Source organism: Frankliniella occidentalis, unplaced genomic scaffold, assembly GCF_000697945.3.
Source record: "Frankliniella occidentalis isolate FOCC.00 unplaced genomic scaffold, Focc_3.1 Scaffold6, whole genome shotgun sequence".
Taxonomy (NCBI): domain Eukaryota; kingdom Metazoa; phylum Arthropoda; class Insecta; order Thysanoptera; family Thripidae; genus Frankliniella; species Frankliniella occidentalis.
Window position 1 is genome coordinate 2,476,815 of NW_026267136.1, and position 16,852 is coordinate 2,493,666.

The 16,852-nt window shown below is 52.2% G+C and overlaps 2 protein-coding genes across 10 annotated transcripts in view; both read right to left on the reverse strand.

Annotated features, from left to right (window-relative positions):
• LOC113218183 (protein Malvolio) overlaps window positions 1–756 on the reverse strand; it is a 7,111-nt gene extending 6,355 nt beyond the window's left edge. For 5 of the 6 annotated variants that reach the window (XM_052271918.1, XM_052271912.1, XM_052271887.1 and 2 more), the window contains exon 1: window positions 610–756. The gene's annotated coding sequence lies outside the window, so the exon portion shown is untranslated. Of the gene's footprint in view, window positions 1–605 lie in introns of all 6 variants that reach the window. The other variant, XM_026438422.2, reaches the window with a different exon arrangement.
• Window positions 757–3,119: 2,363 nt separating this feature from the next.
• Window positions 3,120–16,852, reverse strand: part of LOC113218137 (potassium voltage-gated channel protein Shab) — an 18,575-nt gene continuing 4,842 nt past the window's right edge. The window contains exons 3-10 of one of the 4 annotated variants that reach the window (XM_052270646.1): window positions 15,732–16,192; window positions 13,181–13,261; window positions 10,190–10,579; window positions 9,956–10,114; window positions 9,480–9,729; window positions 8,928–9,199; window positions 6,987–7,263; window positions 3,120–6,437 (exon numbers count right to left, since the gene is read on the reverse strand). In XM_052270646.1, coding sequence (XP_052126606.1) covers window positions 6,259–6,437; window positions 6,987–7,263; window positions 8,928–9,199; window positions 9,480–9,729; window positions 9,956–10,114; window positions 10,190–10,579; window positions 13,181–13,261; window positions 15,732–16,192 — 2,069 coding nt within the window. In that variant the 3' untranslated portion in view covers window positions 3,120–6,258. Of the gene's footprint in view, window positions 6,438–6,986; window positions 7,264–8,639; window positions 8,692–8,927; window positions 9,200–9,479; window positions 9,730–9,955; window positions 10,115–10,189; window positions 10,580–13,180; window positions 13,262–15,731; window positions 16,193–16,852 lie in introns of those variants that run through there. The other 3 variants (XM_052270655.1, XM_052270649.1, XM_052270653.1) reach the window with 3 other exon arrangements.

The window sequence follows — 16,852 nt, forward strand, 5'->3', positions numbered from 1 at the left end:
GGGGGGGACCATGTGAGTAGCCACTATGGAACTTTATTACTGCACGACCGCGGACGTGGGGCTTGGGGCTTTCCGCCGTCGAATAGAGACTGTAGAAACAACCGCGGGGCGCCATAGAAATGATCGAGACTTCTCTCGCGGGTGCGCGCAGCAGGCTAGTAGATTGTGGCCGCGACGTGAGTCTCTCTACGGCCGGCGGGTCGGCGGTCGGCGCGGCCGGCGCGACGGGTCGGACCCGCGACCCGCGACCCGGGGGACGGGGCGCGAGCTGATTCACGGAACTTGTCTCCCCTCCGCTCCCGCACTCCCGGCCCCGGCCAGCGCGGTTGGACGCGATGATTTGTGCTTGATGCATGCGGAACATGGTGTGAGCACCGCCACCGCATGATGGTCCCCCCCTTCCCCGGAGGAGGAATTCCCTCGCTGCAGCGGCGGCGTGGCGCGGCGGCGCTCGCGCGGAACCAAGTGCTTTACCACGGGCTTTACTGTGCCTCGCTGAGCGCCGCGGGGGGCACGGGCACGGCGGCATGGACGTCAGCCGATAAAGACACACACACACACACACACACACACACACACACACACACACAGAGGTAAATATGTACCCACGTGAGTATGTAGAACAGGTGCGCGCGCGCACACACATACACGCTCACTGAGTCGCGCCACGCGAGGCAGCCCAGCACAGCTCACTCGTCCTCGTGGGCCCGCTACCGACTGACTGACTCTCGGCGGGCGCAACGCGTTGTGCTTACTGAGAATGGGACGGCTCGCGATTATAGGAGGTGGGGGGAGAGGGGTGAGGGCAGAGAGAGAAAGAGAGAGACGGAGAGAGAGAGAGAGGGGGGGGGGCATCTTTGGCACGATGAGGGCGACCATCGCCCGTGGGTTCGTGCCGCGGGGAAGTCCCTCCCTACTCCTCTCCAGCAGTTCGTGAACCCTTTACAACATACACTGCAAACCATCGAGTGAGGTTTCGTGCTCGATATGAGTGAGACAATGTTTGAGGACCGTAAGTTATGACGCAAGCAGAGCCAGAAAAATAATCTTGGTCTCAGGAGAGCGATATTTTTCGGGTCACTGATCTCGCCCTCCTGAGAGCAAGATATCTTTACTCGAGCATTTTCAGTGCAAGAAGTATAGAACGAATGTGGCTGCGTAAAAAAAGGCATCGAGCGTTCATCGTGAGCTTTATTTGGCGTTACTTTGAGAAGACGGCCCGCGGGCCACTGAAGAAACGCGGCATGCGGTGCACCCCATGCGAGAGACCCCGACCTCCCGCCTGTCACGAGTGTCGGTGCAGCGTTTCGCGTTCTCCCCCCCGATGATATATTTTTGCTGGACTCGGACAATTCTTTTTGCAGCGCGGCGTCCCGCGACATCGTTATCGCAGCGCGGCGAAATAAAAATTGTAATACAATCGCAATAAAAAGGAGAAGTGTATTCTGCAACGCTTTCGTCGCGAGATTATGCGTCCTCTCCACGCTCTCCACATGGCCCCTTGTCGCGTAATGCAACTCTCGGAAACGATGGCGGGTCACCGTGTGGTGAGAGGCTGGAAGAGTGTGAGATAGACTGTTGCCATCTAAGGATCCTGCCACTGTGTTCCTCTCGAACTCCTCGACCTCACACTGTGAAAACAAATTGCTGGGAGTTTTCGGCTCTTAACAGCAATTAAGGGAATTGAGAAAATTCCAGAGAGCTCCCAAGAAATGTGTTCTTTTTTTCTATAGTTAAAAAAAACTGTGTACGGCCAGTACGGCACTTACTTCCCGCACTCATACTGACAGGTTAACTACGTTACGTCTCTGGTAACGTGGCGCTGCTGGGACCATGACCGAATCGCGACCTATGCTCCAGCCTTTCTGAGAACACTTGTTTACAAATATGGCGCCATGAGCTCCCGCTTGCATGTGCGTCAGTTTCAGTTCCTATGGGGCACTTGGAAAACCAAGTGTGAGAATGTGGTGCTCTTTTTGCAGGAGTGTGAATCCGTCGGCCAATTCTCATTCAAACGCTTGCACAGGTGTGGAAGTTTCTTGAAATTTTGCACACTTGTACCCCAAGGGCATAAGACTGGGAAATTCACGCTGTTGCAAGTGTGCGACGACATCCATACACACTTCCTACTGGTGGGTTTGTTGGGTGTGTACCGGCCCATTGTGTCTGGCGCCCGGCGCGGGCGCCTCTGCCGTCCAGAAACAATATTTCTGGCCACACTACTACTTCGCCTGCCGGCCGTACAGTCAGCACCAAAACAAGCAGAGGAGGGCACACAATAATCGGAAGCAGAGAGTCTCACGTTTGTCAGCGCGCGGGGAAGCCGAGCCGAAGGCGTGTCGACCTGTCAAATTACTGGCAACATTTATTATTGTTACTCTATTTTTTGGTGAGAGAAGTCAAAATGTTTGAGATGCCCTTGACGCGTAGTGTCCCACCGGTCGTTTGCCAAAGCGGTCCTCAGCCGACTTTGCAAAATCCACCACGAAGGGGGCAACGACTCTGAGATCTCGAGTAATTACAACGGATTATGGATCAACCCTGATTTCGACCGGATAACCCCTACGGGATTACCTTAAGACTAAATCCTCGGTAGTATCCTTTGCTACAGCCCAGCCCAGATTTTTTCCCCGTCGGAAATCCCGCACGGCCACGGACGGCCACGAATGCGAAGAAAATTTGCCAGTGTTATTTCGCACATCATTCGCTAACAAGTCACTGGTGAAAAGTATGTGTGTCTGAGTGTGTGAAGTGGTCGTTATAGAGACAGAGGTGGGTGTCGGCGTGGCGCGTGGCGCATCTTTTTGCACAGAGGCTGCTCGGGCCGCACTGGCCGGCTGCCCACCTCTGGTGCTGCCGAGCGGCCTGATAAGCCTAGGCTCTTATCGGAGAAGTCCCGCTCGGCTTCTTTTCGCCCCCGCAAGTGGCGTAGGTAGGGCAGACGCACAGCACAGGTATGCGCGTGCACGCGCGGCCAAGAAATGTGTGCGTCTGGTTCTTGTGTTGTCGTTTGGCTTGGCTACGGCTTTGCACGGGCGCGGGCGTTCTCGCTCCGCCGTCATCCCCAAACCCATTGAGTAGGAACACCATTTGGAAAAGGTTAAAGTACAACTGCAAAATTTTATTTCACAATATTTGTATTGGGTATATCAACAATTAAAATGCAGTTTTGGGCGATAAAACACTTCAAAATAACAGTTGTTATTCATTATCCATTTAATAGTACAAAACTTATAATCATGTAACGATTTTGTTACAGGAAACAATAGAATACGTCTTTGTTTTTAATATTATTACAACAACTTAATGTATTTTGTGGCTCATGTAAAATTCATACAACTCTAGAAAATGGTAACAGATGGAATGTTCGTTGGAAAGTTTATGTTAAAGACGGGTTACCCCGACATGTTGGAATAGCTACAGGTAAAAGTTGTACAAATAATATACGTGGCTCAAACTCACCACTAGTCAATATACAACACAGTTTTAGAGTGAGCATCGAAAAACGATATGATTGTAACGAGGTAACGCATCGAGGTAACCCTGTAGAAACTAAGATAGATTGTATTGCTTTCGTTGCGCACAATGATTTGAATGAGCCACCTTCAGACTTCGTCTGTGCCAGTGCGTTAGTCTCCCCAATTCATATCGCGGGAGTAAAGAAATTATCAGAAAATAAAATTATAACGGTCGAAAATACCCGAAAAATTGTAGCACTCTAAATCTACTACGAGAGCACTCACGTACTACCAGGAAAGAGAACATGTCGATTGTAACAAAAACTAAGCATATCGAAAACACTTATTACGGTTATTTACCGACACCGCGGTTTAAGCCATTAGAATTTTAGATCACTGATTCTCTAAATTTGATTTACTTATGTTTCTTTCAAAAATATAATTTTGAAATCTAGCTGCTGGCACTGCAGCGCCCAACGAGGGCCGATGATTTTCGCGAAGCCTAGTTAAGGAAACCTTTGTTTGGCACTTTTTCGGAATGATGTCTTTTGACAAAGCTGTTGACACCTAATTTGAGTTTATATATGCCAAAGCTAATACAAATTATGGGCCTGGTTCTTCAAACACTGGCCAATTGTCCGATAGGTCCTCTACAAGCTCCATCAGCTCTATTCCTTAGAGTAATTCCAAATTGAAAACGAAAGCGCCATATCTCACGACGTTAATATACTTGTCAAAAAGTATGTTTTAATGTATTTTCAAGGCAATCGTTCCAACTTTGCGAAAAAATCTCAAAAACATCTGTGAGATGCTATAAAACAACGCCAAATATCCAAGCTTCCACTAAAAAGCTAGGACGTAGAGTGCGATAATTGAAAATGTATCAAAATAAGTCAGGATTTACAGACGGGAATCATGGACATCAACTGTGTAGATATCGTTACTTACATAATTTTGTAAAAGACTATATATCGACCATTGCTCTCAGTCATGTGCACTTCAGGGTGCAAGCGGCTTTAACTGCAAAGCCATTTTCTAATAACTTCACAACTAAGACAAGAGGCGAAGATTCGAATTATGACGATGGATAGCAACTACTGACAAGTGCGGGATCTTAGACCGTGCTGAGCGAAAGAGAAAAGTGGAGTGAATGCCGATAAAATTACGATAGGTCTGAGCGTGAAGTGTTTAAACCGAGCATTTACAGACAGAAGCAAACGAGATTGCAATTGACAAGAAACGAAAGGGTGAAAATTTTGGCCCCCCATAAGAAACACCCCGATGCTGAGACTACGACATGAGTTCTACATATGACAACAAACCACGGCACAGAATCACGATTTTAGAACATATCAATTATTATTAACTACCTGGTGGGGGAATTCACTAGCTATTCTCAGATGTTACTGTGTCAGGACAGACCAGGTCGTCTGCCATTTACTGAATAGAGTGCGATGACATATTGTGGACAAAGTAATGAATAGGATTTATTTCGTAGCGAACCGCCGACGAGACGACCCCATTCTTCTCAGAACGAAGCTTTAAGAAAGTATGCAATTATGGAGAAAAGGGTCCATAAGACCTGACAACAGTTTTGGTATTGGGAAACGATGTTACCCGTCTTGTAGACGGAGAGAATGCTAACGGCACTACGCAACAACGCGGCCAATAAAGAACTAGAACTGTTGCTACCCACAATAACTTAACATATACATGCTCGGGTAGGCACCTAATGCGAGGTAAGAAAACCTTTTCCCCGCAGACATAAAATCCCCGAATACAGAAAATAACTGGTAAATCAACACGACGAAAACTAAAATAGCAGATATCAATTGAAAACAGGCTCTTAATTCTCTTGTAATTGAAAATATTCACATATTTTTTTTATCACATCACAGCATTAAAATAACTAAACATTATCCCACTCGATCCTGCGGAAAGGGTTCTTCCTTAGATAGGCCCGAATGCGAATTGCATTAATTAGTTAAACATAACCATCCATAACAACTACTATCAAAAATGCAGTTCCTCTAAATGCTTCCCAAGAAAATAATCAGTCCTCCTGGGGGAAAGGCAATTGGTTGTATTCTCTATTAAAGTATTTCTTTACGTGGGATTTGCCGTGCAGCAAAAACGAAACCAAACCTGATGCGTTTATTCCGGGCGGCTCAGAGCAGCTCCGCAGCTGGAGGTAGGCAACGCGCGCGCAGAGCGGGCTGCGGGTTGCCTACCTCGCGATCCACAGGGGCCCTGCCGAGGGCGAGGCAAAGGTGCGACCTCGTGCTTGCTCACCACTCGACTTGCTGAGACGGATTTGTAGGCCCGTTACACAATCTAATAAACATTACTTATTGCAATGGCACCACGACGCATGTGCCCAACATATCGTGTCAGTCACATTCGACATGGCCTAGTTAAACATTAAAAACGTCTTTTTTGAGCAAACAAGTTCGCCTACGTACAAAAGAAAAAAAAAGTTTTTTCTTCTTTTTAAAAAAGGGAATAACATGAGAAGGGGGAAATATATGTACAGGATAGCGTCACAATATGATAACTCTGGGCAGGCAATATGCTTTTAAACATAACTCGAAAGCCGTTTTGGCTGCGTAATAAATTCTCAATAACGTAATATATGTACAAGGCGAAGTGGGTTTCGCCTTTCCCTACACACTTATTTACACAATATTTAAAACAGTCAACAGTTTACGTCGTATCGGTTCCTGTGTAGCCGAACGCAATATTATAATGCGGTACTAATGTCCCGTGATTGTCCCAGCCGGTGGCGGCCCCGCGGGGCGGCCTAAGACTGGTGCAGGTGCTTGGAGGCCGCGGCGCCGGGGAGGCCGCCGTGCGCCGGGCGGGCGGCAGCCACCCTTGGCTGGTCAGACTGGTGGCGTCGCAGCAGCCTCGTCTCCTCCGTCGTGGACTGCTCGGCGTCCGAGTGGTCCTCCAGCGACGACCCCCGCGTCACGGCGCCCCCTGTGGACCAAAGAAGGGTCCACGTCAAGCCAACGAGTCGAGCACATCCCACGTGTACACACGTGTACGAGTATTATGGTGACCGCGAAACGGATCAGGACTGCCATTGGCGTCCGTACGACATGGCGTAATATTTTTAGCCCGGGGTAGAAATATCACGACATTCGACATTCCTATAAACTGTAATAGTAGACCTGATACTTTTTGGAATGCCATGATATTTTTACCCCGGGGGGTATAAATGTTATGGGATCCTTATGGAGCATCCAGAAAGTATTCTTGCCATTTGCCGTTACGAAACTGCCAAGTTCAGCCAATGGAAGCTCTCATAGCGCCTGATCGATAGGCAACGTCTTGCATGCAGTGCACGCGTGCACTGCTGGTTGGCCTACCCTGGTTTTCGCAGGCGCCGAGCTCCAGTAATTCGCCAAACGAATATGAGAAGAGCAGGACGAACTTTCTGGACGATCCCCTTTTTGAACTCAAACATAGTGGCCCTGATCCTTTTGGGAGCCCATGCTATTCGTACCCCCCTCGAGCGACACTCACCTGGCAGCGAGCCGGAGGCCCCAGTGGCGCCGGCGGGCAGGGCGCCGGTCCCCACGTCCACGGCGCCAGGGCCGGTCTCCAGGAACATGGCCTTGAGGTGTCTGGCCGACATGGCCGCCCGCCCGATTACTGCCGGGCCGTCGTCCGCCGTCCTGCTGTTGCTGTCCGCGGCGCCGCTGTCCGGCCTGCTGTCCAGCCTGCTCGGTGCCGTCCCTGGCCGCTTGGTAGCTGCCTGCCGGCCGCCGTTGCGCTCCGACGGCTTGGACGCTTGGGGTTGCTGGGCAGAGAACGGGTTCGCTTTTACAACCCTGAGGCGGTCGTCTGGGGGGTAGTGTTGGCGGTGAGGTGGGTGCGCTCCATGCCAAAACGGTGTTTCTCACTTTGTGTTGGTCACAACGGCAGATTCTGATTAAAATATGTATTTCAATGGTTCCGCGTCAATGCCACCGCCCTTCCCCACGACTCTCCGGCTTTGAGCGTCGTGTTCAAGCTTTACACTTAGTTTGCTGAAAAGAGCAGGTGGTCAAGTTGCAGCTAACTTCCACGGAGGACACCTAGTAGCTCAGCTATTGGTCTAGTGGGGAAGAGTAATTTCAAAAGGATCTAACTCCTTATTAGCATCAGTTACATAATTTTGTACATTAGATTCCCAAACAAAACTATTTGACACTAAAACTGTACTGGAACTCTATAAACTATCTGACGTCTGCTTTAATAGGCTACCACAAGAAGAGGCTACACTCAAACAATTAATTTGCAACATTATTTTACCAAACGCATTACAGAGCTAACTAAACAAAACGCAACGGACGAAAAGTAAATCTAGATAGAATCGTATTTGAGTATCTTACATGCCGTCTCTGCAAGGATTCGTCAAAGCGGCAGGATTACAGACTATATATGCGGATTTCCGCGAAAACACTGTCCTCAACTCTTCCTCCCTCGGTGCGGAAGTCGGAGCGGAGTGCAGTGCTGCCAATCGTACCACATTAATTTATAGGGAAAAAGATACCGGGTTGTCCGAACACCGTCAGTCCAAAGTGTACAACAACTTGGCAAAATATTATGCATCACAACACAACACTGCGAAAGAGTATTCATTTTCACAGTTAATGCCAAGCCATGCATAGTATAGCTGTAATACACTTGGATTTGCAGTGCATGGCGGAAGAATGGGAGGCAGGAGCTGCAGGGCCCACACAGGACGCCGGCTGTACAGTACAAGCTGGAGATGGCCTCAGAAAGCGACGCGATGCTGATAACACTCCCTTTTTACGAAGATAATGGGGAGATTACGGAGACGATTGATTTATTCAACGCCCTATTGATCCCTGCGGAACACCTGAGCAAGGTGGGACGTGGAGGGTGTGACTGGTGTGGCGGCGTAGGGCGTAGGGCAACACTGCAAGAAGCGAGTCACAACACCAAAGCAAAAAACCCTCCCAGGCGGCTGTGGTATATGGCACAAAGATACAAGTCACACATGGGTACAAAAGTCATCGTGCCCCGGGTGGCGGAAACGAAAGAAAGGAAACGAAGTAAGTGACGGAGACAAGGATGGTTGATACCGCTGCACCCCGTGCGCCCCGCTCAAAGCATCACATGAAGGCAGGTCAAATGCACAGCGCCACACAGTCACAGCGTCGGGCTCACCTCTCGGCATCATCAGAGCTAGCGGAGCTCGGAGGGCAGCGGAATGTCAAACCTATAAAAGGGCAGCAAATGAAAAGAGAGTCTCCTTATAGCGGCGGGCTGAGAAATTTAGTGTGTCAGTGAGAGAGAGAGAGACGGAGAGAAAGGGAAGAGAAAGAGAAGAGAGAGACAGAGAAAGATAAAATGGTGAGAGGGGGGGGGGAGAAAACAAATAAAATATTGCGAGGGGAGAGAGGGTGAATGCTCGCGAGGGCGTCCCGTTCCCAAGATGATTGCTAAGGTCCTTACCGCGGGCTGGCCTGCCGCGCTGGCGGGCCTCCTCGCCGGGGAGCACTCGCTGTCCAGGCTCGCCGTGTCCGAGATGAGCCTCTCCGTCTCCGGGTCCATGGCCCTGGCGCCGCCCCTGCCGGACCCGCCGTCCGCCGCCTTCTTCAGGATGGACTTGCTGCGGCGCTGAGGTTCCGGCGTGGCGCTCGCCGCCCCGGCCGCGCCGCCGCCGCCCGCTCCGCCTCGCTCCGGGGAGTCCGCCGACAGAGACGACTTGCTGCCTCCTGCCTTACCTGTCCACCCCAACCCCTTCTGGTCAGATCAATGTAGCATGGCGCCCCGGCGACACCCCGCCCGCGTCTCGACGCGGAGCTCACGCTACGGCTACTCTCTGCTCCGCTACTCATACGCTAGCATACGGGGTTCGTTCCCCCAAACACTGTTCTAATACGTTTAGTCCGACTCTCTACTGGTAGTGTGTGCACGACTCTCAATAGTAACCCCAATACCCCCGCCTACGGTATATATACGTGACAGTATGTACAGGAAGGGGCCGGCGCCCTCGCGGCTTACCCTTAGACGAGGCCAGCGAGCTGAAGATGTGGTGGTTGATGATCTTCGTGGCGGAGGAGGCGAGGCCCTTGGGCGGCAGGAACGAGGGCCTCCTAAAGCCGCCCGCGCTGCCCCCACCGCCACCGCCCGCCGACCCCCTCCCCGTCTTGCTGTTGGACTCCAGTGACTCCAGCGAGTCGCCGCCGTCCAGCGACGAGGACTGCTTGCCCTGGACGTCGAACCGCGTCTTTCCCCGGTTGCCCTTCCCGCTCTGGAACAGAAGGATCCTGCTATAGACCGTGCCCACTGCCGTCAGCCTGAAGCGAGGTTACCACCCAAGGGTACTTCCCTATAAATTCAAGCGTGCACCAATTTTTTATTGTTTTCTTATTATATAGTTTTTTTCTTTTCTGATTTTTTGGAGGGTGCACACTGATTTTATTTTTTGAGCGGAGTACACCTCGGGTGCCACCTGCGAGAGCGAGGAGAGCACCCACCTGCTGGAAGCGCGCCTTGCGCTGCTGGCGTGGGCTGTCGCCCAGCGAGGTCCTGGACCCCCTCGACCCCATCCGCGGCTCCGCGTCGTCCATGGAGGCGGCCGCACACACGGACCTCAGCGCCGTGTCCCCGGAGGCGCTCTTCCGCACCCCCCGGATCTGCCAACATAACAGTTTGAGAGCAGGGAATTTCAGGCTGGGGCCAGGGGATTGTTTTATTTCTTGCCAACTCACCACGCTGCCGTCGGCTTGCACGCCCTGCATAGGGTTGATGTACAGATTTGAGTCGCCGTCCGTCAGGTCACCCTGGCTGAGGAAGGGCTGCGTCTGGCACGACGCGTACGTCCCGGAGCTGTCCACGCTCCCGACGTCAAAGCAGTTGTTGTTATTGTTGTTGCTGTTGTAGTTGACGTTGCTGTTGATGTTGTTGGCATTGCCGTCGGGCAGGGGCTGGTCCATCAGGTTGTCGTTGTTGTCGTCCATGAAGACGAGATCGTTCGAGCCGTCCATGAAGTCGAGGCCTCGTCCGGAGCTCAGGATCTTCATCTCAAGACACACGGGGTTCTTGTAGTCGCTCGTAGGAAGACACATCAGGCCCTCGGCGTCGCAGTTTTCCTTGTAGTTCTAGACATATGAACAGAGAGCGGTGCACTGTAGGAGCTCGCAAGGTCAAATATGTGTTATAAATTATTTCAAATGTAGTAATTTCAAATTTATTTCAGCTGAAATCTTCCGAAACGTACAGATTACACACATTGCCCTTAACTAAATTCTTATCAATAGTTTATATCTGAAGTGTCCAACATATACATATGCATGCTAAAATGCTACTTGGAATATTTTGAAAATAATTGAGTCAAAGTAAGTATTCTAAATTATTACAAAAAGATGAAATGCATTTGTTAAAGAGAAGTATCAAGCAGAGTGACGGTGTGATTTGATCTACATATTTATCGACATGTTTATGAAGCTTAGTCTACTGTAAAAAAAAACGTAATCTATCCTATTTAGTTCGCCTCTACATAATTCCGATAGCTACCTTGTTGCAGAACTACTATTTGACTGACTTCAGTGTATAAGATGAAAGGTGCGGTGATATGATTGATGCTCACTAAATAATCTCGACTGTGAATGGGATGTTTGACTCGATGAGAACAATCGCGACTACTACTTGCATGGTCTAGGAAAGTATAAGGTGAACAGATAAGTGCACTAGTAAAAGGCGTGCACATGCAACGTCTAACCACCACCGGTGAAGGGAGGGCCCTCCGTTCCAGCCCGCCGATTGTGTCTATAGAGAGAGTCCCCAGCTGCGGCGACAGGAAAGCACAGCGCACAGGTCTGAAAACTTGAGATTTGTGCGATCGATGTCAGAATATTTTCCCCGACAGTATAGTGCTACTACGTCCATCAGAATAGGAATCCCCACCCAGTCGGCCGACACCACCCGGTAGCCGGGACCGAATCGCCGACCACTTGAAGGGCCGGTCGGCTGGTCGGTTGCTACGTGTGAGCCGTCATGGACGGGCCAGGAGATACGCGTATCGTGACAGCTTGAGCGCGCTTGAGCCGGCCGGCTAGATGGATGGTGGCCCCGCGTGGTTGGCGACAGCCGAGGCGACAGCCAACGACACCGTCGATTGGTGGGATCGACCGGGGGCCGGCATCACCCACCGAGCACGTCAGGACCACACGCGACGGCCGACAAAGTCACACCACAGGGGAGGGGGAGGAGGAGGGTGGGGGCACGAGTCACTCACCTTGTCCGCGCTCTAAACGGAGTTGGTCCGGAGTGCGCTGCCGCCGCGCGTCGGGGAGCCCAGGGCGCCCAACTGGGAGCCCCGCTCCTCCCTCAAGTCCCTCGCCGCAGAGGCCCTCGCCGCGGCCAACACCGAGGCCTGCACGGATCACACTGCGTCACACCGGGAGCCGCCCAAGGGTCACTCAATGACTGTCGCACCCACCGACTCACTCATCACTCACTCACTCAGTCACTCACTCAGTCACTCACTCACTCAGTCACTCACTCACTCACTCACTCACTCACTCACTCACTCACTCACTCACTCACTCACTCACTCACACACAATGAACATTGATCGTCTGCAGCGAGTAACGCAGTCGCAATGCTCGTATCGATTGTTATTTGACATTTCGTCAACCCCTGCCGCCCACACCCGTCCGATTAAAAAAAATAAAACGACAAGAAAAGCCATCCGCTCGTCACGAACAATTATGAGAAAAGGCGGCTGGTGAGTCACACACACCGGAGCGACAGAGACAGACGGAGGATAGAGAGAGAGGGTCCATGGGTCCAGGCAAGTGAGACAAGGACGGACAGAGCGAAGCGTCATCAGCGTGCGCCATTCAACAAAGCTTTTCCAACGGATCACCCCCCCCCCTCGCGCTGCGTCACGTCGATTCGAGGTGCGAATGAGTTCGCCGATGATGGGCCAGTGGGGAGCAGGACAATGTTTCGGGGTAAAAATAGGGCTCCCCACGATAGAAACACACATACAGACACGTAATAACGATCGCAAGCGCACAGACACGTCTCGCAAGCTCACGCACACGAGTACACACACACACACACACACACGCAGACACACACGAATCCCCCCAACAGGGCGAGCAGCATTTAGGCGTCTCTCTTTCGTTATTATTTGCGGGCAGATAAGGGGGCAATGACTCTCTGGGAGCCTCGCGGATCTGACACCTCTCCCTGCGCTGGGTGGCGCGGCGCGCGCCCGGGGCTCAGGCAGCCCAACGTGCTCGACGAGGTATGGGGTATACTACACTACGTTCGGCATGCACCGGACTTGGTATAACGTGCACCAGGCAGGCCGTGCAGCTATAGCTACTTGGCGTGACTGGTCGAAGCGCACACGTACATAACAACGACAACACACGGAAGCTTGAATAAAGGAAAGCAAAGGAACGGAAAGCGCCCACCGCAAACAATCAAATTACAATGTGGCTGTTGCCTTGCGAGACATGCACTTGGGTTGGTATACACAGGTGCGCCGCCACGGTCTAGGCGAAACCTGCTCGCCAGTATACCAACCAGAGCGTGCACGACAGGCAAAGTTTGGCGGAGAGCCATTAAAAAAAAAAGTGAATCGGAAAGTTTGGTTTGGTGGGCGCAACTATGCTAAAGAAAGCTTGCACAACGCCAACATTTACACCAACAAGACTCAAGATGATCGAAGATAACTCAGACTCTACCTTGGTGGTGCAAAAGCAACATTCGAACTCACTAGGGAATTCGTCAACTTTGTCGAATTTCTTGCTGTCTTTGCTGTCGTCCTGCCAAAGAGAGAATGGGGAGAGAAACAGAAGAGAAATATGAGTGACACGACAGATATGTATATTACAGTTTATCATGCGGTGGCTTAGCGGTGGTCGACAAGCTCGAATAAATAACAGGGGCATTACAACGTTATCCCCCGGCTAGAGAGCTCTCAGACCGCGGGGTTTGGTAAGGGTAGGACCCTCCTCTCCTGGAGCTGGGCCTGCTGGGCCTTCTGGACAACTTGGACCGTCGTGTGGCGCCTAACTTGCCTGTGTCTCGAGGCTTACTCTTGAGTCAGGCGCAGCTCTGGAAGGGGTTGGAAGGAGTGAGGGGGGTCCCCGCCTAGAGAGGGCAAGGGAAAAGGGGGGGGGGCAGGGGCCTTTAGGCGAAGGACCTAGTTAGAGGCTCCAGTTTCTGCGGGTGGCAAAAGTTGGAGAGGAAGAGAGGGAGAGAGAAGAAGGAGGGGGGGAGAGAGAGAGAGCGATGCAGAGTCAGTGAGGGGGGGGGGGCGGAGAAAGAGAGTGAGAAGGGCCCTAACCTTCCGTAAGGCGAGGCGAGGCGGCACGGCCACAACGTACGTGACTACCAGCCAACCCACTTCAGTCGCGTCGTGTTCGTCCTCCAACTGTCCTGACCCCTCCCCACCTCCCGCTCCTCCATCCTGCCGATACGCATTGGCATATCGCGAAACACTTAGTACAACGTCACTTATTGAGCGCAACCCCATAAATAATTCGAGATCTCTTCAGGTGAAGGCGCCATCAACTATTTGTCTCTCTATTTACGCGTTATAGTTTATAAACAAAGTTTGGGGCACATGAGAAAAATCCACGAGTGTACCTGCTGCAAGGGGGAAAAGGCGAAGGGAAAGAGGGAACGGCACGGCGCCGAGAAGGATGGCACGGCAAAGGAGAGGGAGCAAAAGTAAAGGGGTGGGATGCTATGCACGTCCCAGGCCCGCACGCTGCGCAGCGCCACGCCACGCCACGCCGCGCCCCGGTGCAGCGCAGCTGCCTCCCTCCTCGACCAACAGGAGGAGGGAGGGATGCGTCGCGTCGCTGCGGACGGGAAAATTACTATCACTTCGTGCCGCGTAAAACAATAAGCGCGGGGACGGCAACAACGGGGAGCGAATGGTATCGTAACGGACCGCCACCACCGCCCCCCACCACCCCTGGCACCATACAAATAAAACGGGTGTGGCGGTACGCACGACCCGGTAAAAATATTGTCTCCATATTTTATTGAGGAGAATAAAAAAGAAAAACTTTGATAATTTTTAATAATTTCAGGAAAATTCCTCAGATTAAGGGAAAGTCTCCTAAACAAGAGAGGGAAATTCCCAAAGTTTTGGGGGATATCTCTTCAAAATCTGAGGTGATTTCCTCACACTGTAGTAGTTCCTAAAATTTTTCCCCTTTTCCTCCAATCTAAATTCTTTCTAATCATATGGATTCGTTTCACAGTTAGCAAGAATTTTCATTTTTTTTTTAAATATTTTCGTGTGTTACAGTTGGCCGCACGATTTTGTTTTCGCCGAGTCCATGCCGCCAGTTCCATTTTCCCGTGGGCAGCCGGGCCTTCATCTCCATTCTTGCTCATCCAATTACGCTTTAGCTTTATCGGATTCATGCAGAGCGGGAGGAGGAAGAGGAGGACTTTGTCGTCGCCACAGGTGGGGGTGGGAGAGGGGAGGGGGGCAGAGCCGAAGCGTCGTCTGCTGCAGTGCAGCAGGACATGCAAGCCACCGCATCGCTCAACAGGTTGGCCGCTCTCCACTTACAGAGAGAACGCCTGACCCCTCCCCGGGGAAGAAATATCACAAAACGCCAGACGCGGGCTGAGAGAAACCGGGAGGCTGAGTTGAGTTTGATGTAAAACCCTCATCGACTGCGCGGACGCGAATAGAAAAGAGCGCAGTTTCGTGAAAGTATGCACAAGATAAGGTTTGGTGATACAAACGACAATGAGAGAGAGCAAAAAGGATATGACACGGGGATCGAACAAACGACAACAGGACGGAAAAAGAGAACAAAAAGGAGAGGATGTGAGAGAAAGGCAGAAAGAAGAGAGAGGGGAGAGAGAGAGAGAGAGAGAGAGAGAGAGAGAGAGAGAGCGGCGCAAAAATGTTAAAGCTCAAAGAGTTAATCATCCCCACGCTAGCTGCCACCCACGCACTCTCCAATAACATTCGTACTCTTCCCGCCCACTCTCTGGCCCCGCATGCCCGTCTCTCGCAGCGCCATGAATAATGACTGCCTCGCCTCTGCGATCCAGCTCCCCCCGCACACGAAATAGCACGTCAGCCCTACAGGATCAGGCTACTTTTTTCACGTCATTCTTTTCTTTTTTTTCGAAACGAATAGAGATTGAAATGTACACTCGGTATATTCAAATGTGAACATGGCGGTGCAAAAAGTAGCCTGTTCTCTAGAAATGAAGTAGCACGTGGACGGCCCCTTACCGACCTCAGTCCATGCTTACCGCCAGGCTGCCCGGCCCGGTGGAGACGGTGAGGGGCGCGTTCTCGTCGGCGTCGTCCGGGTCCAGGGACAAGCTGCACTGCTGGCTGTTGACGCAGCCGGGCTGGTGCTGCTGGGCGACGACGCCGTGGTGGTGGTGGTGGTGGCCCTGGCCGCCGCCGCCCTGGCCGCCGCCCTGGTGGTGGGCGGCCTGGTGGGCGTTGGCGGCGGGGACGGGGTTGACGCCGGCCAGGGCCGCGGCGGCGATGGGGGCGGCCGCGGGGGCGGCGGCCAGCGGCGCCATGAGCTGCGCGGTGGACGACAGCGGCAGGTCGACGAGCAGGGGCTGCGCCGCGCCCAGCGCGCCCAGCACGCCCCGCGGCTCCGCCAGCGCGCCCTTCTCCGACTGGCCCTGCTGGCTCACCGCCTCGCCCTCCGAGTTGGTCTGCTCCCCGAGGCTGTGGCCCGCCGCCGTGCGCAGGTCTGCAAAACGCGACGCAAGTCAGCGAGGCCTTCAGAGTGTGCACGTTGTCTGTACGTCGAGTCGTGTGTGTGTGTGTGTGTGTGTGTGTGTGTGTGTGTGTGTGTGTGTAACGTGTATCCAATGACGCGGGGGACGTGTGTCCAAGTCGCACTCATAAAACGGCATACATGTGTGTAGCTACAAGCTCCCCAAGGATCACGGCTCTGCACCATTCCGAGCCGGTTACGCAAGATACAATTACAACAAGTGCCCCCACCCCCACCCCCTTTCCACCCCCTCCTTTCTACGTCACGGTGGCTCTCCCGCGCGCTCTGCCGGATTCCCACGGGTGGAAGAACCGCTCCCCAAACAATTTTCTATAGTGGCACATGTGTTTGTGTGTGTGTTTCTGCCCCCCCCCCAGGCCCCCAAACAACCATGAGCAGTTGTCCTATCTTTCAAGCAAACACGACAAAATCAGAGATTTTCTTTTTAGGAGAAAAGGGATAATATGTATTGTATTACGGAATAAGTCGGTATAAGGGATTTCTTCTCACCACCCTACTCACCTCTCGGCCTTGGGCAGCCGGTGCAACTTGTAATTAATGGGTTTACCAGCAGTTAGGCTGGGAAAGGGGGGAGTGGGTGCAAAGGTTGGTCAGTGTGTAAGTGTGTGTGTG